This window comes from Talpa europaea, assembly GCF_964194135.1.
Source record: "Talpa europaea genome assembly, chromosome: 5".
Classification (NCBI taxonomy): domain Eukaryota; kingdom Metazoa; phylum Chordata; class Mammalia; order Eulipotyphla; family Talpidae; genus Talpa; species Talpa europaea.
The window spans coordinates 83,869,300-83,896,755 of record NC_140071.1 but is presented as its reverse complement, the minus strand read 5'-3'; the positions used below and the strand labels follow the sequence as shown (position 1 = coordinate 83,896,755).

At 35.5% G+C, this 27,456-nt stretch overlaps 1 protein-coding gene across 3 annotated transcripts in view; it reads left to right on the top strand.

The window, feature by feature from the left end:
- The window catches only part of GRID2 (glutamate ionotropic receptor delta type subunit 2), a gene marked incomplete at its 3' end in the record, with an annotated part of 1,748,121 nt that overhangs the window by 1,551,007 nt on the left and 169,658 nt on the right, over window positions 1-27,456 (top strand). For all 3 annotated transcript variants that reach the window (XM_084234293.1, XM_084234294.1, XM_084234292.1), the window contains one exon: window positions 6,343-6,509. In XM_084234293.1, the coding sequence (XP_084090419.1) occupies window positions 6,343-6,509 (167 nt within the window). The remainder of the gene's footprint in view (window positions 1-6,342; window positions 6,510-27,456) is intronic.

The window sequence follows — 27,456 nt, the reverse complement described above, 5'->3', positions numbered from 1 at the left end:
TCTTTGGTTTAAATGGCATTATTTCCATAATTGTTCTCACTGATTTTTCTATATGAAAAAAATCATTATTGCTGCCTCCCTATATCTATATATTTTGAAGTGAGCATTTAAGAAATTTGCTAAATTAAATATTTGCATGAGAAAAAAATATGGATTTTCAATTAAAACCAAAGTCGTTGTGATAACAGGTAATGATAAGTCTATTTTTGTGTGGCATGGGCTACTGCAGTTATTACAGGAGACTGTTGCCTAATAAAAAGTGTTTTCAGCATTAGGTCATGATGGAGATGTCAGAACAGGGGCATACAGGACAAGAGCACTCTACAGAGGAAGAGAAAGATGACATCATGTAGAACATGGGGAAGAGCATAGGTGTGGGTTTTCAAAATCCATTTTTTAATCCCTCACTTTTCTTGGCAAGAAATGCAAATATTTGAGAACATAACATTGACTATTTACAGTTCTTCACCTGACAGATGGAAAATTGCGGAAAACCAGAAGGTTAAAACATGCAGGAACAAAATGGTCTCCAAAGAGTATCTATGTTTAATCAGTGAGACACTAAAGACAAGATGGGGGGAGGTTATATTAAGGGGGGTTGGTACAACTGTTTCACTACCAGACTATTTGAGCAGGCTGTTCTGATCCCCTCCAATAAAAATTAAGTTCCCCTTTCTTTAAACCACTAGAGAAGTTCAAGCATATTTTATGGCATTTACCATAATATACTGTGCCTTGTCTTACCAGCTATATAGTGTCTGACTGTCTCCACTAATGACTTGTTAAAATCCTGAGGACAGTGGCCCTTCAGGATCATCCCACATTGGTCAGAATCTTAAAATTAATGCCTAATGATCACTAGTGAAACAGTATTAAAGAAAGAAATTACTGTAGCAACAGAATAAACCCCAGGTCCTAGTCTAATCTCAGAAGTGAAAAATTCATCACAGGCCACTGGCAACTGAGCGCTATTACAGGGACATAGGTGTTGAGCTTCAATAGCTACCATGGTCCATCAGGCACCATAGCATTCTGGTAGCTCTGCTTTGGGGAGCAGAGCTGGATAATGTGGGAGATAAATTCACTTTGGATTCTTTTCTTTTTCTCACAAATACACCCAAATGCATTTTTCCCTTCTGTTTAAACTATTATGGAAAGTCCCACTAGCATGGAATCCATGAGTAAATAAATCAGTGGTTCACTATTCAGTCCAAAATGACTTCAACAACAAAGACTAGTTGAAAATGTATAAGTAATACCCATCACCTAGTTGGGTGAATTAAAAATTCCCTCAGACAAATCTTCCATTATAATTTCGTTGAAAAGTGACTTTGGGTTTTGTCAATATTTTCTAGATAGCTTTAATTTGTTGCTTAAAAATCATCCAAAAGACAATGTCTGTGGGTTTCACTAGATAAAAAAAGGTCTGTGATATTTTCAAAAGCTGAAATATTTTGGGTTATTATGCTACATTTAATTGGCCTTGCTAAAGGCTATAATCATGTGGTTTTGTTGGTTCACTTTTTAAAAATGCATTCTTTGTAACATTAGAATTATTAGAAGCATGTATATAATGGCTATGATAATGCTATTATACATTCAAATAGTGCTCTACAGTGCACAAAGCCAGAACACAATTCTAACAACAAACCAGTATGTCCCCTACTAGGCATTGCCTTGAGGATTATAAAGAAGCTGCAAAGGGATGTAGGTGTGACAGTGTGAAATGACAGTGTGAATGACAGTGTGAAACAAGAGAACAGCAAAACCCAAAATACATTGTTACAGAACGTTTCATGGTCACTACTATTTATGTCAATGTCAGTTAGGCCCAGGAAGTTAAAATCAAATATGGAAGTTAGTGGTGAAGGGCAGGAGATTATGCCAGGCCCAAAGTGTGCCACTTTGGCATGTGGATTCTGTTGAGCTGTGGGCACTGAAAAAACAACAAATGCAGGGGATGCTTCCTCTGAACTCTTGTTTGCTTAAAGATAAATTCTTCAAAAAGAACTCACTGTGATAAAACCTTTCCTTGGGAGTTTCACCAGCCAGGGAAGATTGACTCCCATGACAGGAGAAAAGACTCAAAGTCAACACCACACCCAGACATACTTTCACACACCATGATGCCTCCTATCTCTATTCTTATCAGAGCCCCGCCATCTTCCCTAAAAATCATTAGCATCCCCTTAGGCAACCTACACCCCTCTACTCTTTCTTATTTAATGATATTTAATCCTGAATTCTAAGCACCCCCTTTAATGACATGTTTTTCCCAGGGTGTCTCCCATGTATATATGAGGTAAACATATGATTAAGCTTAGGTTTATCTCTTATTAATCTTTCTTTACAGAGATCTCAGCTAAGAATCAGAAGGGTGGCAGTAAAATGCCCTCTTCCTCCACAGTGAGTAGTGCAAAAGATCAGCTAAAGGGAAGGACTGTGGGGTAACCCTGTAGGTGTGAACAGTCAATTCAGGGTGATCTAACTGGTTATTTTTCTCTCTCCCACATCAACACTCCAAAAATTTGTCAGTTTTTATAATAATAAGCCTCATGTATAAAAATTGTTCCTGATTATATGATTTCCTTTCATTAAAAATTTATTTAAAAATTGCTCTGCATAAGATGTCCAGATTTTCAACTTTCAAGATTTTTAAAATTCATATCCCCAAGCCTTCAGGAATAAACATTCCAATATGTTAAGTTTGGGGTTGTGTGAGGGAGCTTACAGGGTTGTGGGGGCTATATTTTTTATTGAGATAGCGTTGGTTTACAACACTGTATATGATTCAAAGGTATAGGATCACGCCCTTCAGATATATGTGACACCTTACACTTTTACACTTTTAAGTGTAAAACCACACCTTACACTTTTAAGACAAGACTCCCCTGGTAATTCTGTTAGTGTTGGTTTTAACATCAGATTTTCAGATGCACTGATCTATAGTAGTTTACATAATAATTGACCCTGAGTAGTTGCATTGAATGACTTCTTCAGAAAATAACTTACCTGTTTCAATATTCCATGGTCCATTGGAGTTCACCCCCAACAAAAGATAGCAAATATCCACTAAGCACAGTAAACTGATCTGAAAAAATTGAGACCATGCATGATACTAATCTCTTTATTGAGATACAGTACTTAAATACATTATTTATATTTATATTTTATTTCCATTCTTTTGTTTTAGAGGATAAACTCTAACTTTTATTTAATTAATCAATTAATTAAGCATCACTGTACATCCCTACAAGTGTTTGGAAGTATAGGATCTCCCTTCACGTGTTGGTTCCCAGCGTTCCCACCACCAAATCACCAAAGTCCTCTACCACAGACCTCTGTGTTCTCTCCCACCCTGGTCTTCCCATTCTTTTTTAAATATCAGAAAACTAAAAGTACCTATTTTCTCCAGTCCCAGTAAAATATAGCCTTATATTTTTCTAGTTTTGTGGGGATTTAAAATTTTCATTTGTTCATTATAATTATCTAATTACACTACACCAATTTATTTTGTATGTGGTGTGTCATAGTTCTCTAACATTGACATCTTTGAAATAATCACCTATCTCTCATTTTTTAAATATTTCATATTTGTTATGTTGACTTGAATTGTGACCTTTGTTATATTGTCTTTATATGACATTTATATACATTAACTTTATTTTTAATTAATGATATCCCATTACTTTACATCTTTATTTTTTCACAATATAGAATTTCTCTCCTCAGGTATAATCACCATAACTTAACAGTTTTGTAGGTTTTTGTCTATTCTGCTGATTTTCTAATCTTAAAGAAATTCCAGATATTTTAAAGTTTGGGTTTTTCTTTCTTAGCAAAATTTATTTATGCATACTGATGAGGGGAAAGGCGGGTGAGGCAGGAGAGGTCTGTCTCGCCATGTGGGAATCTCCCTGGCCAGCCAGCATTCCAACCGGCACTGCAAAAGCTATGGACAGCTTCACAGCACTGCGTTCAACCTGCTGCGCCATTGGGGAGGCCCCTATTTTAAAGTTTTAAACATTTTTCATTATTTAGTTTTGTAATTCTCCACTCATTTTATTGTTCTAAAAATTCCTTTGCTAGTCTCAACTGTTTTCCTCCTAGTAAATATGCAAAAACTAAATATTAAATCATTCTTTGGACATTTTAATTACATTATAGTAAGTATAAAACCTGAAGAAAACTCGGATTCCTTTGTAATTGGGCAACTTTTCTTTTAGGAACATCTTATCTATGAACAAACTCAAGCCTTTAGCAAATGTTGAAGTTTTCTTAGTTCCTTCCTATACACTTACCTTAAAATTTATTCCTAGGGGCCTCCCCTGGTGGCCCATCACGGTTCATTCCTGGTCGATGGTGAGGGTTTCACAAAAACAAACAAACGAACAAAAAAAAATTCCTAGGTATTTATATTTAGTGAAAATAGATTTTTCTAGATAAGCAATTGATTTGCAAAAAAAACATGATTGCATAAGCTAAAATAATTACAATCATGTTATCATGTTGAGTTTGAGGGTAATATTAGGTATCATTTCCTTGACTTTAATGTTAATGTCGTTAGCATTTCAGCTTCCAATAGGTTGAGGTAATTCTGTTTCTCATTAAAGAAGGATCTTTAGATAGATAGACAGATTGATTATAGATTATGGTTTTCAATTTTGTCAAATGTCTTTTGATGTCTTTGAAAAAGATCATTTAAAATACTTATAAAGCATCAGTAATAAGGTTTATTATCCCAAAAGCTTTTATAATATTGAGTCAGTATTTTCATGTTTTAAATAATGGTAAATCATTGTTTTAATGTACCAGTAAGATCATTTCCTGTTATTCTTTGGCGAATAAGACTGAGATTTTTTAATGTTTCTCATACGTTACTATCAAGGTTATTTAGTTCTTTGTGCTAGACAAGTTTCTACATCTCTTTGAGAGAATTCAGTAATTTCTCTTCTCCCAGGAAATTATCAAAGGTGTTGATACTTTAATTTTATTCCTGTAGACAGGGATGTTTAGGGGCTGCAGCCAGTACCACAGATGGCCAGTTTGCCACTGGGATGCAGGCCTTCTCATAACATCCTTCCTCAATCTTGGTCTCCACCAGAGACCAGAGTTTTACAACCTAGATCCCAACATCCCATGAAGTGCTTTTGTTTGTAACTGACTTCCAAATTGTTGTTTTTGTTGGGGGATGAAGGTGGGATACCTCCTCCTGTTCCCTGATCCTGTTGACATCAGTGCCTCTAATTATATATTTTTTCCCCTAATCAGATTTATTAGAAAATTACTTTCCTTCAAACAACCAAAAAAATGAATATTTAATTTCATTATTGATTCTATTTATGAAATCATTAAGTCCTATATTTATATGTAGTAATTTTATAAATTAACTTTATTGGTTTTTATTTTTAAGTGTATGAATAGGGATTTGAGTGGTTAATGAAGGAAAAATGATAATAACTAAAACATTTTGTAAACAACCCAGAATAAAGTTACATTCTCTTAATGATGACTAAAAAAAGGTTACATACTTTGGTGGTCAGAATTTTACAGGGACTACACCTGAGAGGAGAAAGCATGCTTTGTACAAAAAGGAAGAATGATGTAATATATATATATATATATATATAGATAGATAGATAGATAGATAGATAGATATAAATTTAATTTAATTTAAAAAGGTTACATACTAATTATTTTCATCTTTACAGTGCCTTCCAAGTACAGTTGTATAATTAACATAGGTTATACATGCCAATGGATTAACTTACAAGGACATAGGCTCTTGCCAGGTAGACAGCTTAGTTCTTTCACTTCACTGTGAGCTGGATTGCTTATATTCATTTAGAATATAAGCCATTGACAAGAAGATGGTCCCATCCTGGATTGGTGCAGAAATCTACCAGTCTTAGAAATCTAATAATCTAAATTTGCTAATATCTCATAGCAACACAAAAGCATAGCTCATAGTGTCCCAGAGAGATAGGCTCATTATAAGAATTACAGCATTCAGAGAAACTCAAAGACATGGCTTCTTTTCATCCATTTATTGTTCTCTTGATCCAGATGACTTTTACTACATAGAAGTCATTTTACTGTAAGCAATATTGCCTGGAAACATAATTAACAATCCGATTTTATCACATTTCCAGGAGAACAGATCTATAAACTAATAAAAAGCCAAATTATCACTTAGAATATATGTCTACTTCTAAATACAGATCCTATCAAATTTTGCACAATTAATTATATATTGTCTACTAGTTTTTATCCTGCCTAGAGAACTTAAAATTCCTACCTTAAATTTACTATACTTGTCTTTTGTTCTCCATATCTTCACAGGTAAAATATGGAAATTATGCTTTTGTATGGGATGCAGCTGTATTGGAGTATGTAGCAATCAATGACCCAGATTGTTCCTTTTACACCATTGGGAATACTGTTGCAGACCGGGGATATGGAATTGCACTGCAACATGGCAGCCCTTACCGAGATGTCTTTTCACAAAGGTAAGATTTGTATGTGGTAAGGAAAGAGAAAATATAGAAAAAGGAAATCAATTTTTAAACATATTTAGTTTATTATATTTTCTTTTCTTTGAGGAATCATCATAAATAACAACAAAATATGCCACTATAAGCAGTTGCTCTTAAATGATGTACCAAAGCATTGTTTTTCCCACAAAAAAATATAAAAATATTGGTGTATAAATTGGTTTCATTCACAAAAATTGATATGTAAAATAAATTGTGTGTTTTAATAATTTTCTTATAATTTCATTGAGTACTTTGACTCTGATTTCTTATAGACTATCAATGACATACACATAGCAAATATAACTCATTTCTAAGAATACTAAAGCATAAAATAAACCTTAGAAAATAGTTAAAATTCTAATACACTAAAGCACATAGTTACAGGGATGTTTTCATCTCAACTTTGCAAAAGGAAAAGGTAAGAATTTCAGTGTTGCATACTTGGTGGCAAAGCATTATGTGAGACTTGGTCATGAAAATTCAGGACTTGGTGTGTTAAGAAATTATGTCCATTCTCAAATCATAACTTTTTATTATAACTTGTTTCAAAAAGGTTTTGAAATGTGTACTTTAGGTTAGTATTGTTTTTAGTGGAAGGTCTTTCTCCTTCTACTCATTTCACTTGAAAGAAATTGATAGTTTCCAAACAAGGATGGACCTAAAAAAGAGTACTATCTTTCAGGTTTCAGAAGTATATTCTATTTGACACTGATAATAGCAGACTTCAATAATTTTCTAGATATTCTTTTAACTATTTTCCAAGAGCTGATACCAGACTAAGAGAGCTGTTATAGACAGTACTGCGGTCTCAATGTCAAGTTATTTGAATTGTATTCCTCCAAGTTTCAAGGTAATAAAGGCAGGTATTTTGTGTTTAACAAAATAAAACAAAACAAAAATAGTAGTTTAAATTTATGTTATAACTCTTCCATTAGTTAAAAATTGAGGCCTCATTATCAGTGAAATTTAAATTAACTCTCAGGTCATGTACTAGTCAATCCTTTTGTGTAACAAACACTCAAAATATTAGTGACTCAAAAAATAGACATGTGTCATTTATAAAATACAAGAGTTATAATATGTCTAAGTTCTCTTGCAAGTTATAGGTCAACTGTAGATATCTTCTTTAATCTTTTCTAAATTTTTCTTGAGGTACCATTGGTTTACATTATTGGTCATTGTGTTTTAAAAGTATAGGCTCTCCCCTCTCAGGTGTTGTAACCACACCGCACTCACCAGCAAGAAACCCATAGTCCACCAAAATAGTCCATTTTGCTCCTTCTCCACCTTACTCTCATCACTTCCTCTACCATTCCCCCGCTGGTAGCCTCAGTACTATAATCCAACTTCCAAGGTTAGTTCCTAGTTTTGTCTTATGTGTCTTATCTGACCCTTTTTATGGTTTCTCGGTATCCCATATATTCCACATGTAAGTGATAACCACCTGGCATTTGTCTTTCTCCTTCTACTCATTTCACTTAGCATAATCCCCTCCAGCTTTGTCCATGTTGTCACAAATGGTAAAAGTTTATCTTTTTTGATACCTGAACAGTATTCCATGAAATCTTGATCCACTCATCTGTATTTGGGCACGAGGTTGCTATGTAAATAGTGCTGCAATCGGGCTTCCCCGGTGGCGCAAGCGGTTGAGCGCTGGGTTTCAAAGTTGCCCGCAGCCTCTGCTGCACCGGTTGGATCCCTGGCTGCTCCCCGGCCACCAGAGGAGTGTCCCGCATGGCGCGCAGACCTCTCCTGCCGCCCACTGCTCCCCTCAGCAGTGTACTTCGGTCTTTCTGCCTGTTCTGCTCCCTGCTCTGACTCTGGTGAATTCTCTCACCCTCCCGCGCTTCTGTATGTATGTATGTATGTATCAATCAATCAATAAATAAATCTTTAAAAAAATATAGTGCTGCAATGAACATGGGAGTGTGCATTTCCCTTTGAATTGGTACTTTTGGATTCTTCAGGTAGATACCTAGAAGTATGATTGCTAAGGCTTATGGAAGTTCCAGGTTTTTTTATTTGTATGTATTTGATATCATTGTTCTTTTTTAAAGATTTATTTATTTATACAAGAACTGGGGTACAGGCCAAAGTGGCAGGAGGGTGAGCGGATTCACCAGAGACAGAGCTGGGAGCAGAACAGGCAGATCTACTGAAATACACTGCTGAGGGGAACAGCAGGCCAGACAGGAGAGGTCTGTTGCGCCATGTGGGTATCTCCCTGGCCAGCCAGGAATCGAACCTGCACCACAGAGGCTGCAGACAGCCCCATGGTGCTGCACTCAACACCCTGCACAGCGCAGAAGGTCCCTATCATTCTTCATTTTTAAACAATGTTTGCTTCCCCGCCCCAACCTCAGGTGTAGTCCCCATAGAAATTCCATTTTTAATCTTTTGTTTTTCATAGGCTGGGTCAGTCTACATTCCATTCTCACCAAAAAGTGTAAGAGGGTTCCTTTTTCTGAAGATCCTCACCAGCACTTTCTTTTTTTATCTTTATGATATTTCCCATTCTCACAGGTGTGAGGTAGTATCTCACAATGGTTTTGATTTGTATATCCCTGATAATAGTGATGACAATGAACATTTTTTCATGTGTTGTCATTTGTATGTCTTCTTGGAAGAAATGCCAATTTAGCTTTCCTCCACTTTTTAAAATTGATTAATTATTTTTTCTTGCATCTTTGCAGTCCCCATAGTTTTCGGGTCACCTTATCACCTGTGAACCATTACCATATTCCCTTTTGTCCTTCCCTCCCCTGTTTTGACCCCTCTCACTCCCTCCTTTACTGTGTGCCTCAACAGGGTAAGTTGTTTTATTTTTTGTTGAGTTTTATGTGTTTTTTTCTATGTTTATGTTATCAGCCTCTTGTCAGATGCATGGTGTGCAAATATTTTCTTTCATTAGTAAGGGTGTCTTTTTGTTTCATGACAGTTTTTTTTTTTAAGATTTATTTATGAATATAAGAGCAGGGGTGCAGGCCAAAGGTGGGAGAGGGAGTGGTTGGTGAGAAGATTCACCAGAGACAGAATGGGGAGCAGAACAGGTGGATCTACTGAAATACACTGCTGAGGGGAGCAGTGGGCGAGACAGGAGAGGTCTGCTGTGCCATATGGGTTACCTCCCTTGCTGGGGATCTTACTTGTGCTGCACTGGGTAGCAGATAGCTTCATAGTGCTGAAACTTAACCCCTTGAGCCACCTGGAAGGCCCCTTCATGACAGTTTATTTTGCTGTGCAGAAACTTTTTTAGTTTGATGTAGTTCCAATTGCTTATAGTCTCTTGTTTTCTTTACTGCTGGAGAATGAATACCCAAAGATGTCTCCGATGCCTATGTTCTGAAGTGTTTTTCCTGTGTTTTCTTTTATATGCTATACGGTTTCAGGTCTTACATCCTACTATTCTACCCAAGTTGTATTGATTTTTGTGTCGTGTATGAAATAGTGGTTTAGTTTTTCTTTCATATGCAGCTGTTTGGTTTCCCAGCACCACTCATTGAAGAGGCTTTCTTTGCTCCAGTTTATAGTCTTAACTCCTTTGTTGCAGATTGACTGTCCATACAGCTATGGCTTAATTTCTATACAGCTTCTTGTTCTAAAGTGAAATAGCAACCCAATCTAAGACATTCTATTTTCATTATGAAGAGCAGTGGCAAAAGAAGCTGGCAGTGCCTAATTGCTGGAGATGGCATATATTTCATCTATCTATAGACCACTAGTGTAAAAGAATCTCACTGCCAATTTCAAACTCATTAGCAGGGGCAACTGCACTTCACATAAAGAGAAGGGAGTAAACATTATGAACAATAATACAATCCACTGGTGATCCCTTATAACTCTGCAAAGAAAAAATATGTATAAGACAAAAATGAAATATGCATAATTTAGAAGTAAAATATTGAGGTATAAATAGTTATTAATCAATCAAAACATATTATTGATTGTTAGAATCCAAGAGGAACACATTGGAAAACCAGGTATGCTACAAGAAATCTACTTTTAAAGGCACTTGAGATATAGTTGGAACTATAAGTTCAATGTACCTGAAACAATTAAAAATACGCATATTTCTATCAATGCTTGCTTACATGCATACATATATATGCACAATATCAGTATTTCTTATTTATATTTCATTAAAGAGATAATGGAATAATTGAATTGAGTATATATTTATTGAATTGAATATATATTTATTACATCATCCTTAATTTTTGTACAATGTATGATTTCCTGTGAAATTCCCAGCACCAATTCACCCATGCACCATCCTCATGGCCCCTTGTGCTCTTCCCACCCCTGTCCTGATCCCTCTTCCCCCCTCTCCCCTACAGAATGCCTCTGGTCTATGGTTGCCTGTTGATTTTGATTTTTACTTTATTATAGTTATTTTTTTCCTGATCCCTTATTTGGTTCCTCTGTATCCCTCCTATAAGTGAGACTGTCCAGTATTTTTCTTCTTCTTTCTGGCTTATTTCACTGAGCATAATCCCTTCCAGCTCCATCCATGTTGCTGTGAATGGAATGAGTTCATCCTTTTGGATTGCTGAGTAATATTCCATAGTGTATATATAACATATCTTCTTGATCCAGTCATCTATTTTGGGTATTTGGGTTATTTTCATAGCTTACCTATTGTAAATAGTGCTGCAATGAACATAAGAGTGCAGGTTAATTAGATATAGTTTACAAGGTCACTAACATGACTAATAATATCTGTTTAAAATTTGTCATTACCCTATGTATATAAAAAGTAGCACAAATGATAGAGTGTTATGAATTGTGTTATTCCTAACTTACTGAGATTTTATAGCATAGCCAAAAAAAAAAGATTTGTCATTCATTGAAAGCTTACTATGTGCCAGGTACTTTTCTAAGTGCTTTAACTATATTATTAGCTCATAATAAATAAACTATATTATTAGTTCATCATTTTATAAATGAGGAAACTGAGTCATAGAAAATATTAGCAGTTTCTCAAGGTTGTAATGCTAATAAGTGACAGATCCAGGTTTGAAGTCACACTTCAAACACAACTAGTCCAGATCCTACTCCCACAAGTCTAGGCACCTGTGCCAGTATGCCCCAGTATAAGAAACATGCAAACTGTCTTCAGCTTGCTCAGGTAGCTACCTTCTCTCATATTTCAATGTGAATGGACATTTTAGTTTACATGAAATTTAAGCTGCCAACAGTGAGATGAGGAGGCAGATTCATTTAAAGTTGAAACTATGTTACATCAGCTGATAAGAAGTAAACAACAAATGTATTGAAAATTGAAAGCTGTGGAAGGATACTGCAATTATTTCTCCTCCTCCTTATCTCCTTTTACTGCAAATAGCTTGAGACTGTATTTGACCAAAACTTTAATTCTTCTTATGTGGAAGTTTCCATTTATGATGACTTTTTAATTGGTGGAATTAATAATTGTCTCTTATCTATTTCATTTCATAGTTCTTTGAGCAGCTGAAACTGCCATCATAATTGGTCAGATTTCTATTCACAGGGTAAATGCTTATTAATATGAAACAGAACTTACTGTTTCTGGAAGTAAATTATAAGATAAAAATATAAGATTTTAATATGGAATACTATTTAGGAATCCATATAACCCAGAATGACAAGTCTAACAGAAGCACTGATAACTTTTGTCTTAATGAATATGGGTTCCTGCATTGGCACCTACTTTAAAAGAGAAAGCCTTAAAGTCTGCATTTACTTAATTTTCTTAAGAACCCATTCTACAACAATTGTTTTACTATGTATTTTTATAATAATGCCAGAAACTCTTGGAAATTATTTAAATCCAGCATGTTTTTAATAATATCTACACAAACACACACACACACACACACACAAATACTGGTCTCAGAAAACACATATGCAAGGTATGCCATAAAGATACTCTTTTATTTAAATATTTATTTTATTTATTTATGAATACCAGAGCTGTGGTATAGGCCAGAGTTGCGGGAGTAAGGGGAGGGATGTGAGAGAATTTACCAGAGAAAGAGTGGGAGGCAGAAGAGGCAGATCTACTGAAATACACTGCTGAGGGGAGTAGTGGGTGAGATGAAAGAAGTCTGCTGTGCCACCAGTGGGTTATATCCCTGGTTGGGGATTGAACTCGTGCTGCTGTGGCTGCAGATAGCTTCATAGTGCTGAGACTTAACCCCTTGCGCCACCAGGGAGGACCAATAATGATATTCTTATACCACTGTACATTTGTAAGACATGCAGACATCCAGGGGGAAACTGGGAAACTGAAAAAAAAAAAAAAAAACTATGTTTTTTTTTTCTGTTCTGATATGTTTTCAGTCTTTTTTTCCCCAAAATAATGATTTCTGTAGTAACATTTCTTATTCTGATTGTTTTTTCTAACATTTTTGTTTGTATTAATTAATTAATAACAGTCTGCAGCTTTCCTATAAAATCATCATGGTCCTTCCAGGCAGTCTCTTCTCTCTAATCTTTGAGTTTATCCACATGAACTTTATTAATGTGAATTTCTTTTATTATCTTTTTTAACAACTGTCAAAATTTGCCAAACATATCACCTCCCAGTCAGAATATATCAGTGAGTGCCATTTATTGTTTTAATAAGAACTATACACCAGAATAGAGGAAAAGGGAAGCAAACATGATTTTGAAATCTTTAATCTTGACGACTGAGAGATAGGGAAGTCATTAAGAGAAGGAAAGCCAAGAGAGAAAACTTTGTTTGGTAGTGCAATTGCTCATTTTGGCTTAGGCACATTGTGTTTGAGCACTGAAAGATCATGAGAAATTTAGAAAACAGGACAGGCAAATGTGAAGGCAGGACAAGACCATGAGGCAGAGACTGGAGTGATGGATATAGACTTGGGCAATTGTTCCAATAAGATAATGAAAGCCAGAGACATAGCCCAGGTTCAGAACAAAGAAATAAAAAGGTTGTGGGCCTCTCGGGTGGTGCAGTGGTTGAGCGCTGGGCTACGAAGCAGCCCGCAACTTCAGCAGCGCGAGTTTGATACCCGGCCACCAGTGAGGTCCCACACGGCGCGCAGACGTCTCCTGCTGCACCCGCTGCTCCCCTCAGCAGTGTGTTTTGTCAGTCTGCCTGTTCTGTTCCCCGCTCCGGCTCTGGTGAATTCTCTCACCCTCCCGCGCTTGTTTTTTTTTTTTTTTTTTAAAGATTTATTTATTTATTTATACAAGCACTGGATACAAGTAGAAGCGCGGGAGAGTGAGAGAATTCACCAGAGCCAGAGCGGGGAGCAGAGCAGGCAGAAGGACCGAAGTACACTGCTGAGGGGAGCAGCAGGCGGCAGGAGAGGTCTGCGCGCCATGTGGCACCCTCGCCTGGTGGCCGGGCATCAAACCGGTGCTGCAAAGGCTGCGGGCAGCTTCCCAACCCAGCGCTCAACCGCTGCGCCACCTGGGAGGCCCCTCCCCACGCTTCTGACTGTACCCAGTGCTTGTATATTAAATAAATAAATAAATAAATAATTTTTAAAAAAGAAATAAAAAGGTTGAGACAAAAACTTGTTTTCCAATGCCCATCTTCTGCTTTCCTCTCCTTTCCATTCCAGTCACAAATATACTTTAATCTCTTAGCACATGACATTTAGGGACATGGTTATCCAACCTAAACCTATGAAAACCTATCCAAATCTCACACATTCTGTAGGATCCAGCTCAATGCTCATTGTCAGCATAAGTCCTCCCTAGAAAATTCAGCTCTTATCAAACCCTTCGTTGTGTTTCTATATTTTACATTCTCTGAATCTTACAAGTCACATTTTTATTAATCATTTCATGTCTCCATACATTCACATTTCAAATAGGTTCTAAATTCTTATCACACAAAGAATAGCTAAGCTTATCTTTTTTGCCTCCTTTTTTTAATCTATCCCTATTAGATGTTCAATAAATATATCCTAGTAGATGTTGAATAAATTCTTATTAAGTAATGTTTGAAGGGAAAATAGACAATCCTGTTCTCAGTTCTGATTAAGGCATGTAAGTTACTAGAAATAGGATTTATATTTTTACATTCATTGAACAAATATCTGTCCAGCCACTACTTAGTGCTTGATAGTGTTTTTCCCTAAAGGTAAAATAGTAAGATTGACAAAGTTATTTTTCTAGAGCTTACATTGTACCGGAAGTTTGGAGGAACAATTATGCAATCAGTAAGAATGTATTGGGCGCAATGGGTTAAGACGCAACCTATGAAGCTGTCTGCAGCCACTGCAGCACGAGTTCGATCCCTGGCCAGGGAGCCACCCACATGGCGCAGCAGACCTCTCCTGACACCCTCTGCTCCCCTCAGCAGTGTATTTCAGTCAGTCTGCCTGTTCTGTTCCCCACTCTGTCACTAGTGAGTCCTCTCTTCACCCACCCCCACACCTCTGGCCTCCACCCAAATACTTCTATACAAAAATAAAATTAAAAATTAAAAAAAGACAAGAAAATAAGAAAATAAACAGAATAATCTCATATTGAAAAAGTTATAAAATCCTTTTGCACTATGTTAACCTAGTGTCTCAAACAGCGTGTTGCCTATAGAAACAAAACAATACTATTTAGTATATTGGATGGAAGTTTCCCAGATTTTCACCTAAGCTTACCTCCAATTTGGTCATTATCTTTATTCCAGTAAAATATCATTTATTTTTCTTTTATTTGCAAAATAATTCCTTGTAAATAGAGACTTTGATTTTTATATTCACTAAATTTTATGTTTTCCACGGACAGTGAAGAAAAATTTACTAATAAAATAAATTTTTGTTCAAAGAAGAAAATGTATTTTCCACCAAATCCCTAAAGCTATGTTTCCAGGGCTTTCCCCTGCATGAAGGTGTAAAGCTTATAGTCCCTTATTAGCTTAAAATCATGCAGAATTAACTAAAAAAAGTGATAAATTGTCATCTGTTTCATAGCCATCTTTATCCAATTTACTGTGAGAAAACAAAATCCCTGAGAAGAGAACAAAATGAGTCCTACTCCAATAGTTACAGTGTATCAAAGTTTGGGTTAAAAGCAATTCCAGATTTCCCTATTGCCCCTCTGTGTACTTCCTCCTACAGCCATAAACTAATAACCTAAAATCTAAGTCCAGTTCTAAAACTATGAGATGTTCAAAACTGAAGTAGATATGTAAGCATTCAACTGATACCATGAAGACAGAAAGAAAAGCAGGAAATAAAAATGCTACTACTAGGTTTTCATTTCAACCTTTCCCACCTCTCTTAATTCATTGATGGTGCTGTAGGGCACCTGGTGTCCTGGTGCCCACCTCTTCCTCAGGACCTTTGTTCCTGCACTCACATTTCCACTATTATTCAATTTCTGTCTCAGTTCAAATAGACTGGTGTAAGGTGCAATTCAGACATTTTTATTGTCAGATTCCATTCTTTCCTCAGACAGATATCAGCACTGAGGAGATGCCCACCTATTAATTATGAAGTAAAAAAATAAATAACACTAGGGCCTCCCCGGTGGCGCAGCGGTTGCGTGCTGGGTTGCGAATCTGCTCGCAGCCTCTGCAGCGCCAGTTCAATCCCTGGCCAACGGGCAAGTGTCCCACATGGCGCACAGACTTGCCTGCTGCTTGCTGCTCCCCTCAGCAGTGTTATTCCGTCAGTCTACCTGCTCTGCTCTCCCCTCTGGCTCTGGTGCATTCTTTCACCCTCCCGCAATTCTGACTGTATAATAAAATAAATAAACTTTTAAATAAAGGTTGTATAAATAAACAAATAAACCTTAAAAATAAATAAATAAATAAATAACACTAAATAAATAAGTAAAATAATGTAGGCACATGTTTAAATCAATAAATTCATTAATTTTCTTTTGAGATTATAATACTTTTATATAGGGGAATTAAATGTCCTTTTATTTAGGAAGTTAACACTATTTTTTTTAATAAATTTGATTTATTTATTGAAATAATAATATTTTCTTATGGTTAAAATATCCTCCTGCCATTCAGTTCCTTTCTCCAGATTGAGATCTTGCTTATTTTCCCAAATATGTTTTGTGCCCAATAATATATCCATAAGCCATGTTGGGCCTTGTGTTACTGGAGTAAAATGATTTATATCATTGCATCTACTTTGGGATTATAAATTCAAACTTCTACAAATGTATGTTTTCACACCATGCCCACCACCGTGCCCCAATAATCATCCACCAGGTTTCACTGGGCCCCCTTCTGATCTGAAGTCTGTGAGTGTACTACCACCACTCTTTCTCCTTTTTGTCAGTTATTCAATCAGATGTCAGGGTTTATTATTGGTTTTCTCCTGTCAGACTCTACGTTTGATTTCTCTATATTCCAGATATAAGTGAAACTACACTATTTGTCTTTCTTCTTCTGATTTACTTTGCTTATCAGTTTACTTTCCAGTTCCATTCAGATTATCAAAAATGGCAGGAGTTCATCTTTTTTAAGGCTGAGAAATATTCCCTCAATAATTCTGATCCAGGGCCTACCTGGTGGCACAGAGGGTTGAGCGCAGAGAGTTGAGACTGTGAAGCTGTTGTCCTCAGCCTCTGCAGCGCAGGTTTGATTCCTGGCCTCCAGGGAGATACCCACATGGTGCAGCATACCTCTCCTGTGTCGCCCACTGCTCCCCTCAGCAGTGCTTTCAGTCTGTCTGCCTGTTCTGTTCCCCACTCTATCTCTGGTGGATCCTCTCACCCTCCCATGCCTCTAATCTGTACCCCAGTTCTTGTATAAATAAATAAATCTTAAAAACAAACAAATAAATAATTCTGATCCATTCCTCAGTCCTTGGGCACTTCATTTGTTTCCATAAATATCTCTTATAAATAGGGCTACAGTAAACATATGAATGCATATATACCTTCATATTAATGATTTTATGATCTTCAAGTAAGTGGGATTATTAGATCATATGATAGATCTATTTTTCATATTTTGAGAACCCTATGTTCTGTTTTCCATAGGGGTTGAGTGAGTTTACATTACCACCAAAAGTGTAGAAGGGTTCCGTGTTCCCCACAATCTCACAGACACTTCTTTCTGGTCTTTTGATAAAGGTCATTTTCATAAGTCTCATTAATGTTTTGATTAATATTCACCTGATGATAAGTGATGATGAGCTTTTTTTTTTTCCATGTGCCTGTATGTCTTCTTTAGAGAAGTGTCTGTTTGGTTTTTAGAACTATTTTTTCATTGGTAACTGTTTTCATTTTGTTCAGTTGCACAAGTTCTTTATATATTTCTGATATCAGCCATTTGTCAGACGCATTATGTGCAAATACAAATGTTTTCTCCCATTCAATAGGGTTTCCTTTTTTTGCTAATAGTTTTTTTTTCCACTGTGCAGAAGCTATTTAGTTTTATATAATCAAATTTGTTTATATCTGATTTTGTTACTCTTGCTGTTGGAAATGAATTCCCAAAGACATCTCTGAAGATAATGTCATAGACTGGTTGCCAACATTTTCCTTAACATATTTTGTAGTTCCAGATCTTGTATCCATGTCTTTACTCCATTTTGATTTAATTTTTGCATAAGGTATGAGATGGCATTCTATTTTCATTTACTTTCATGAGGCTATTCAATTTTTCAGTGCTATTTGTTGAAGAGATTCCACTTTCTGCAATGTACACTCATGGCTCCTTTCTTGTATAGTAACTATCTGTTGGGTTTATTTCTAGACTTTTGATTCTTTTCCACTGGTCTGTTTTTGTCCCAGTACCATACTATTTTGATTGCTATAGCTTTGTAGTGTTGTTTTGAAATCTGGGAGTTTGACACCACTACCCTTCCTCTTCTTTGTCAGGATTTTTTGGCTTGCCAGGGTCTTTCATGGTTCCATATGAATTTCAATATTGTTTGTATTATTTCTTTGATTAATACCATTGGAGCCTTGATAAGGCATGCATTGAAACTACATTTTGTTTTGGGTAGGAAGTTCATTTTAACAACACTTGATCTTCCAATCTGTAAACAGGGAATATCTTTCCTTTTTTTGTGTGTGTCTTCTCTTTCTTTTTACAATGTCTTATAGTTTTCATTGTATAGTTCTCTCACCTCCATTTTTAAGGTTACCCATATGTATTTAATTTTTTTTACAGTTATGAATAGGATTGTTTTCTCAGTTATTTTTCCTCTTCTATCTCTATTGTTGGCGTATATAAAGAACTGATTTTTGAAGATTTTTTTATTATTTTTTTACTTATGAGAACATTAGTGTTCTACCTATCTGGTATCACCACCATAGAAACCATAGGATACCCACCACCAAATCACCCACAGTCTACCACCATAGTGTTTTCTGTTTCCTTCCCTCTTTTCTCTTATTTCCCTCACCACTGTCATCACCCTTCCCTTGGATGCTTCAGTTCTATATTCAGTTTACAAAAGTTAACTTTTAAGGTTGTCTTTCTCTGATTCTTAGCTTGGATTCTCTATATTTCTCATATTAGTGACAGCATCTGGTACTGAACTTTCTCCTTCTGACTTATTTCACTTTGCATTATCTCTTAAAACTCCATCCATGTTACTACAAATGGCATGAGTTTATCTCTTTCTGATTGCTGAGTAATACTCCATTGCATATATGTACCACTTCATTTTTAATTTGTCATTATTTGAACACTTTGGTTGTTTTCATATCTTGGGCATTGTAAATAATGCTGCAGGTTTAATATAGGAGTGCACATTTTCTTTGGAATTGGGAATTTTTTTATTTTGGGGTTAGGTGCCTAGAAGAATTGCTGTATCATATGACAAATCCATCTTTAGTCTTTTGAGAAACCTCCATAAAAGTTGGACTAGTACCCATTCCCACCAACAATGTAAGAGGATTCCTTTTTCTCCACACCATTCCCAGAACTTGTTGTTTCTGTTCATTTTGATGTGAGCCATTCTCTCTAGTGTGAGGTGGTATCTAATTGTGATTTTGATTTGTATTTCTCTGATGATTAGTGATGATGAATATTTTTTCCTTTGCCTTTTGCCCATCTGTATATCTTCTTTGGTGAAGATATTTATATTTATATCTGATGCCCATCTTTATCGGGTTATTTGTGGTTCTTTTGTTTGGTTTTGGTTTTGTTTTGTTTTTGTTTTTTGCTGAATTGCATGGTCTCTCTATGGATCTTTGATGTCAGTTCCTTATCAGATGTATGACTTGCAAATATTTTCTCCCATTTCATAGGGCATCTCTTTGTTTTAGTTATGGTATCCTTCTTTCAGGTTTATTTAGTCCCAGTTGTTTACATTCTCTCTTGATTTCTTTGTTGCTGGGGATGAATTGTTAAAGACATTTCTGCAATGTATGTTATGGAGTGTTACATATTTTTTGTATGTATTTTATTGTTTCAGGTCTTACATCTAAGTCTTTTGTCCAATTTGAGTTGATTTTGGTATCGTGTGTGATAGTGATCTAGTTTTATTCTCTTGCATGTGGCAGTTCAATTTCCCCTGAAAACTGATTTTTTGTACCCTGTCACTTTACTGAATTGATTGGTAGCTTTAGTTACTTTTTTAGTGGTGTCTTTAGGGCATCCCATGTCTATTATCATGTTGTCTGGAAACAATGAGAGTTTTTTTTATTTTCCAATTTGAATTTCTTTTATATCTTTCTTTTGCCTGATTACTCTAACTATGACTTGCAATACTATGTTGATAGTAGTGGTGAAAGTGGACATCCTTACTTATACCAGATCTGAGAGGACAAGCTTCCAGGTTTTAACCATTAAGTATTATGTTGTTTATGCATTTGTTATATGTGACCTTTATTATATTGCAGAATATTTCCATTTTTCTCTAGATTGAGTATTTTAAAATAAATGGATGTTGAATCTTATCAGGTGCTTTCACTACTTCTGTCAATATACTTATATGATTTTTATTTTTCCTTTTGTTGATGTGCTGAAATTCCTTGATTGATTTCAGATGTTGATCCATGCCTGTGTCTGGAATAAATCCTACTTGTTCGTCATGTTGATCCTTTTGATGTATTGTTGGATTTAGTTTGCTAAGAATTGTTGAGAATTTTGCTTCCATGCTTGTCAGAGAAATGGTTCTGTAATTATTTTTCATGATGTCTCTGTAAGGTTTTGGTGTCACAGTGATGTTGGCCTCATATTAAGAAAGTGTTTGGAATCTTTCCCTCTTTCTCTTTTTTTTTTAAATGGTTTGAGAAGGAAAGATATTATGTCATCTCTGCCCAATTGGTAAAACTCCTGGTTAAACCACGTGGGTCCCAAGCTTTTGCTTTTTGGGAGACTTGTAATTACTGTTTCAATTTCCCTGTTTGTGATAAGTCTATATCTGTACAGGTTTTCTGTTTCTTTCTGGTTCCGTCTTTTGGATTTGTAGATTACTAATAATTTTTCCATTTCACCTAAGTTATATAATGTGTTTGTGTTTTGATGTCATAAGATCTCTTATGATCTTCTGTATTTCTGAAATATTGGTTGCAGTTTTGTCTCTTCTGTCTATGATTCTATTTATCAGATTTTTCTCCATATTTTCTTAGTGAGTCTAGCTAAAGCTTTGTCTATTTGTTGATTTTTTTTTTCAAATAACCGTCTTTTCATTGTATTTATCTTTTGGGATATCTTTTTGATTTTTATTCCATTTATCTTATGAGCACTTATTTTTCATATGTCTTGATTTAAAACAAAAATTGAGCAGTTTCTTTTTTTTTCTTTTTACAATATTTAATTTAATTTATTTTATTTTATTTATATATATTTTACATCATTGTTCATTTGTAAACAATGTTTGCTTTTCCCCCCTCAGGTATAGTCCCCACAGAATTTCCATCACCAATTTATAAACCAGATATATCCTGCAGGGGAGGAGGAGGTAAAGAGGTGAAAGGGAGGGCCTCCCTGGTGGAGCAGTGGTTGAGCGCCGGGTTTCGAAGCTGCCCGCAACCTCTGCAGAGCCGGTTCAATCCCCGCTGCCAGGAGAGGGTCCCACATGGTGCGCAGACCTCTCCTGCCTCCCGCTGCTCCCCTCAGCAGTGTACTTCATCACTTTGCCTGTTCTACTCTCCGCTCTGGCTCTGGTGAATTCTCTCACCCTCCCACACTTCTGACTGTACCCAGTGCTTGCATGAATAAAATAAATAAATCGTAAAATAAATAAATAATTGACCTCAGATTTCTGTAAAAAAAAAAAAAAGAGAGAGGTGAAAGGGAGGTAGGGAGGAGCACCAGAGACTGTGGTGATGATGAATGGGTGTATTGGAAAAGGAAAATTGAGCAGTTTCTGCCAAATTTCCTAAATATATTTACCTGAAATAAACATTTTAAAATTGCATATCCTTTTCTCAAAATGTTTATGGATGGGTAGAGACAGTAAGAAGGGGCAAAACATAGTGTATGCCTAAGCATCTTGCTGTGCAAGGCACTCTGCCTTATTTCCTAATAAATAACTCAATGTTTGATGTAGTGTGTGAGACACAGGATGTTTGAATATGATATTGTTTCACATTTCTAATATTGAAGAAAAAAAGTCCAGTCCTTTGAGATGATTTATGCAAAATTCTATATTCTACTTTAAAAATAAGAATGTTTTTAACCTTCAGTACTTGTAGAATATTTTTTTTAATGAGAAAAGCAACCCATTCAAAGAAAAGCTTTAAAAAAAACTTCCAACAAAGCTTTTCTGAGTTATTATCGATTAAAATAAAATAGATAACAAACTGAAAGCCTTAAAATAACTGTCCGTTGAATCTTTTATATACATACTGCAAAAAATAATCCGTTCTGAAGCAAAGGCTTGTAGAATCAGTGTACTGAATACGAACTGACCAGACTCTGTCTTAGTCAAATGTGAAGGTGACCACTGAAGATCTCAAATAGCCACGATGATAACCATCTGTAAAATCATTTTCCTGAAAACTGACTACAGCTACCTCTAGGATACATATTCTGCATAATCTCACAAAACATAGTAAAGAATCCCTTTAGCAAAGATTGAAATAATGGGCCATTGCACGCCACCTTCAGAGTTTCTCACGTCCTTTGCCAACATTGAAAATCCATCTTAACTCTGACAGTAGACAACCAATTGATGTGTTCCTACAGTTTAGCATGTTCTTTTTCTTTTCCACCAAAAACGACCTTGTGTGTACCATCAGTTTTAAAGTGAGCACAAAGGAGTCATTCATTTTATAACACGGGATTTAAAAATTGGAACTGTGAAATTACACAGGAAGAGTTCCAAAAGATTCAGTTCATTGGTGGAGTTCATGCTACACAACAAATAGGATCCACAATGAAATACCTGGTAAAGAACATTTTTTATTCATAAGCTTTCCTTCCTTTGTTAATATTTTTGGAAATCCATGTAACACTGTGAGGCAGAACATATAATGTGTGACCTTGCTCTACATCAGTTTTCCCATTTTGTTTTGATGTAGTCACACTGTAGGGCTAATATGAAAAATGTTTTAAAATGCAATAAAAAATAAAGTCAACCTAAAAGGAAAATATATACTGAAACTGGTAAAATCAGTCATATTTAGCATTCTTAATATTCTTCTAGTTCATGTGAATTTATCTGAAGATAGAGGGAAAACAATACACAAACCCATAATACTTCATCCTATACAAGTACTTACTAATCGTATACTGTGTCCAGTACTCTATGCTAGACTGTGAATGTACAGTTGAGAACTACACACAGTTCCAACCTCCAACCTGCTTACTCTGTAGAGGGATAAGTAAGTGAACTGGTTGCCAACATTTTCCTTAACGTGTTTTGTATGGTAAGTGTTGTATAAACACAATGAATAGAAATAGAACCCAAATGAAAAATATCAAGATTTCCAAGTGGGATTGATACAGACGATTTAAAGAGTAACTGGAGCAAGACTATGTAGCACCTGAGTGCCAATCAGAAATTACAGTTCTCAAAATGAGGTATGATAGTGACCTAAAATACAGTGAAGCTGAAGGGAAAAAAAAAAAGTAAACTTGAGACATGAAAGAACTAGGTGGAACAAAATAACGAAAGCTATAGGACTAAGGATGAGGACAAGGTTATTAGAACCATAGCTGTGCCTCCCCCACATTGTCACATTTCCACCCCAGTGATTCGTCTTCTCAAAGTAACCACATTTATAATGGCAAAGAAGGCAATTTCCACTTGTATTAGTTAATGTATTTGGCAACATCTCCTAAGGAACCTGCCAACAACAGTATAGCTCAGGCTTGTGTATTTGACCTCTGAGAACTGAGCACTAAATTCATTCACATGTCTAAAAAGAACATAGAATGAGACATACTCTATATTAACTATATTTATAACACTGTCCAGAAATGTTTTATTTTGTGTATGAAAATATCAACAGAATAGTCACAAAGTCTCTTAATTTGTATCACCAACACTGACATCCCTAAGGAAGAATAAACTGTCTTTTAAATATAGCTAAGAGGGCCTCCCCGGTGGCGCAGCGGTTGAGCGCTGGGTTGTGAGGCTGCCCGCAGCCTCTGCAGTGCCGGTTCGATCCCTGGCTGCTCTCCAGCCACCAGAGGAGGGTCCCACATGGCGCGCAGACCTCTCCTGCCACCCACTGCTCCCCTCAGCAGTGTACCTCGGTCCTTCTGCCTGCTCTGCTCCCCGTTCTGGCTCTGGTGAATTCTCTCACCCTCCCGCGCTTCTGACTGTACCCAGTGCTTGTATAAATAAATAAAAATAAATCTTTAAAAAATAAATAAATAAATATAGCTAAGAGAAAGAGATGTGGGGAGGAAGGGGGAGAAAAAGGGGGAAATGGAAAAGATGAGAAGAGAGATTGTTTTCCCCCATTATTCTGAATGTTTAGCCAATCTTTTTCTTTAAACAATCTCCTTTTAGTGCAAGAGAGCAGTTTTTCTCTTGAATGAGAATCCAATCCTAACTGGAATCTATGCATCCAATGTGTCTGATTTTATTAAGAACTCTGCAGGCAGGCAAGCAGAAGACAGCAAAGAAATATGTAAAGTCAGTGAGTCTCAGATCTATGAAAACTTTATTTGCCATCTATGCAGTGTTCAAATATTAGAAGGATTTATTTTTATTATCCCTTTATTCAAAGCACTCCATTTTAAATGTCAAGTAAGCTTTTCAAAAATAAGGACAGGTTTAACAAATTGCCAGTCAGGGCATTTTCTTTTATTTCATAGGTGTTTCTTAACAAGTGGATTTATTGTAGCCCATATGTTGTCTGTCCAGTAGCCTACCTTGCTTTGTTCAAATTTTAATGATCACATTCTCTCTCTTATCTTATTCCCCAACTGTCCTTAAGTGCCTTTATCTTCTTCTTAAACACTGTGTGACTTCTCAAACCAGAAAGTTCTTAAGGGAACATCATTTCACTGTGCTTCCAGAGGAAGCCCAACCACAAAGAGAAATGATAACACTCTGGCCCCTGCTTTATTCATAAAACACTTTGCAAAGTGCATTTAGTAATTTGCCATTGTAGCCACTGGCACCCAGAGCTTTCAGGGCCAAGTTCTGACACTGTATTTAGTTCATTCTTTGACGTTCAGCTAAAACTTCCATTTGTATGCATTTATTCTGCTTCACACATTATGTTATCAGTCACTTTCAATATTTCAAAGTCACAGCAGGCATTTTCTGACACACATTTGTCAGAATGAACTGCCTTGATTGCTATTATTATAGACTGCAGTGCCTGAGTAAGGGGGAAAATCATGTGTAGTACCAGAATATTGAAAAACCCTGATAAAACAATAGAAAAAAGAGAAAAAAAGAGAATAAATGCATGTAAATAGATGCCTTAAAAGGCCAGCAAAATATATTATTATAAAATAAGCATATCAAATTGAAAACACCATGGAGAAAATTTAATAAAATTTCTTTGAAGGAAAAGCAGATTTATCCTTATTTTCCCCAATGTCAGGAAATAAGTAGATATTACATAATTCCTTTCCAGTAATCAAGGGTTTAAATAGACTCTACTAACAGATGCTGTCATTGTATTTTAGCATGAAATTCACTACTGAACAACAAAGGATATAATAAAAACACATGCTTTGACCAAAAATAGAAAATGAAAGCTATCAGGAATTGTCTGGAACTTGACTCATTTATCATTCTTGACTACCGAGAATGTTGTCCAGCAGAAATGTGCCCATTTGCTTGCTCTATTCCATCTTTTGACTTTAGCCATATTTCAAAATTGCATACTAAAGGAGTCCCATAGAAATAAATTTTAGAATCAGAGAACTTCAATGTACATTATTTGAATTCTGTTAAATAATACATGATGGATAGTATGCCAAATCTCTCTTCAAAAAGAGATAAGATATAGAAATGCAAACACTTTTATTAATGTCATAGATGAAAAAGAAGAAAACTAAGTTGTATTGCTCTTTTCCTTGGGATATTTATGTAAACTTAAGAATTTCCCTCAGCTCATCTATACCACAACCTATTTTTCTTTCTTTCTTTCTTTTTAAAGATTTATTTATTTATTTATGCAAGAACCAGGGTACAGGCCAGATTTGCGGGAGGGTAAGAGGATTTACCAGAGACAGAGCAGGGAGCAGAACAGGCAGACTGAAGAAATACACTGATGAGGGGAGCAGCAGGCGAGACAGGAGAGGTCTGCTTAGCCATGTGGTACCCTTGCCAGCCATCTGGGATCAAACCGGCACTGCAGAGGCTGTGGACAGCTTCACAACATGGTGCTCAACCACCTGCACCACCAGGTGAGGCCCCACAACGTATTTTTCTAAAGTATTATTCAGAAATTGTGGTAGATGTAGGAAGCCATCATCTAACAGACACACAGTTTGGAAACCTTAAATTAGAAGAAATTATAAATGTTATCATCCAAAAGCCAAAAAATCTACACATACATTTTTGCTCTATTTCCAGAAATAATGTTTAATTCTCTCTAAACAAATATGTTTAATTTAATCTGAGGTTTATTTAAAGCTCAAAAATGAAGGACTGCTATTTTAATTATGTTTGAATACATATAATTAAATATTAAAATTACATTTGGAATTTTTATTGGATAAAAATCATTCCAAGCCCCTCATGTTCTCACCTACTCACTGTCATGAACTTCTTACAAACATTACTAGATTTGGGTGTTTAATTTTTCATGGTCCATTTGGTTATTAATATAACTCTAGATGTATAAACAGAAAATTCATTATAATGAACTATATGCTGATCATATGCAAAAATATTTAGAAAATTTGCAGAAATATCTTTACATAATTTCAATATTCATAAACATTTTTTCTATTAAAAATGTCTTGCAGAATATTAACTTGAAATTTTTAAGAAAATTATGAATGTTCAGATCACAAAAATATTTTAGATATATATTGTATCTTCACTACAACCAAGTAAATAAAAAACAGCAACTTTATGAAAATATATTATTTTTAATAAGAATAATAATTGCTTCTAAGCATTAATTATTTTATTCTGAAAAAAGAGAATTTTTACTAGTCAGTAGTCATTCTAGTGAAAAGTTTCTCTACCTAGTTAATATAATATATGTGATAAATATGTTCCATATAACTATGTGAAAACCATTTACACTCATGTTCTATGGATAAAATAAATATTTTCAAACTTTAAATGTATAAAAATATATAATATATGAATGTACATATATAACATACAATCTATGGTGACATTAAATTAACTAGTACCATAAAATATAAAGATTGGGAAACAGAAAAATCCTTAAAATATACTAAGCAATTTAGTTGTGTTATTTTTTCAATGTTTGTTTATTTTTAAATAAAGTAAGTTTTTCTTACATATTGTTAATTTCTGGCCCATATATGACTTCTCCCCTCATGTGTGGTCACCACAGTTCTCCCACAACCAAAGCACCCATAGTCCATTGCCATAGTCCCTGTGTTCTTCCCCTCCCCCTCATCTTCATTCTTTCTATTCCTGAA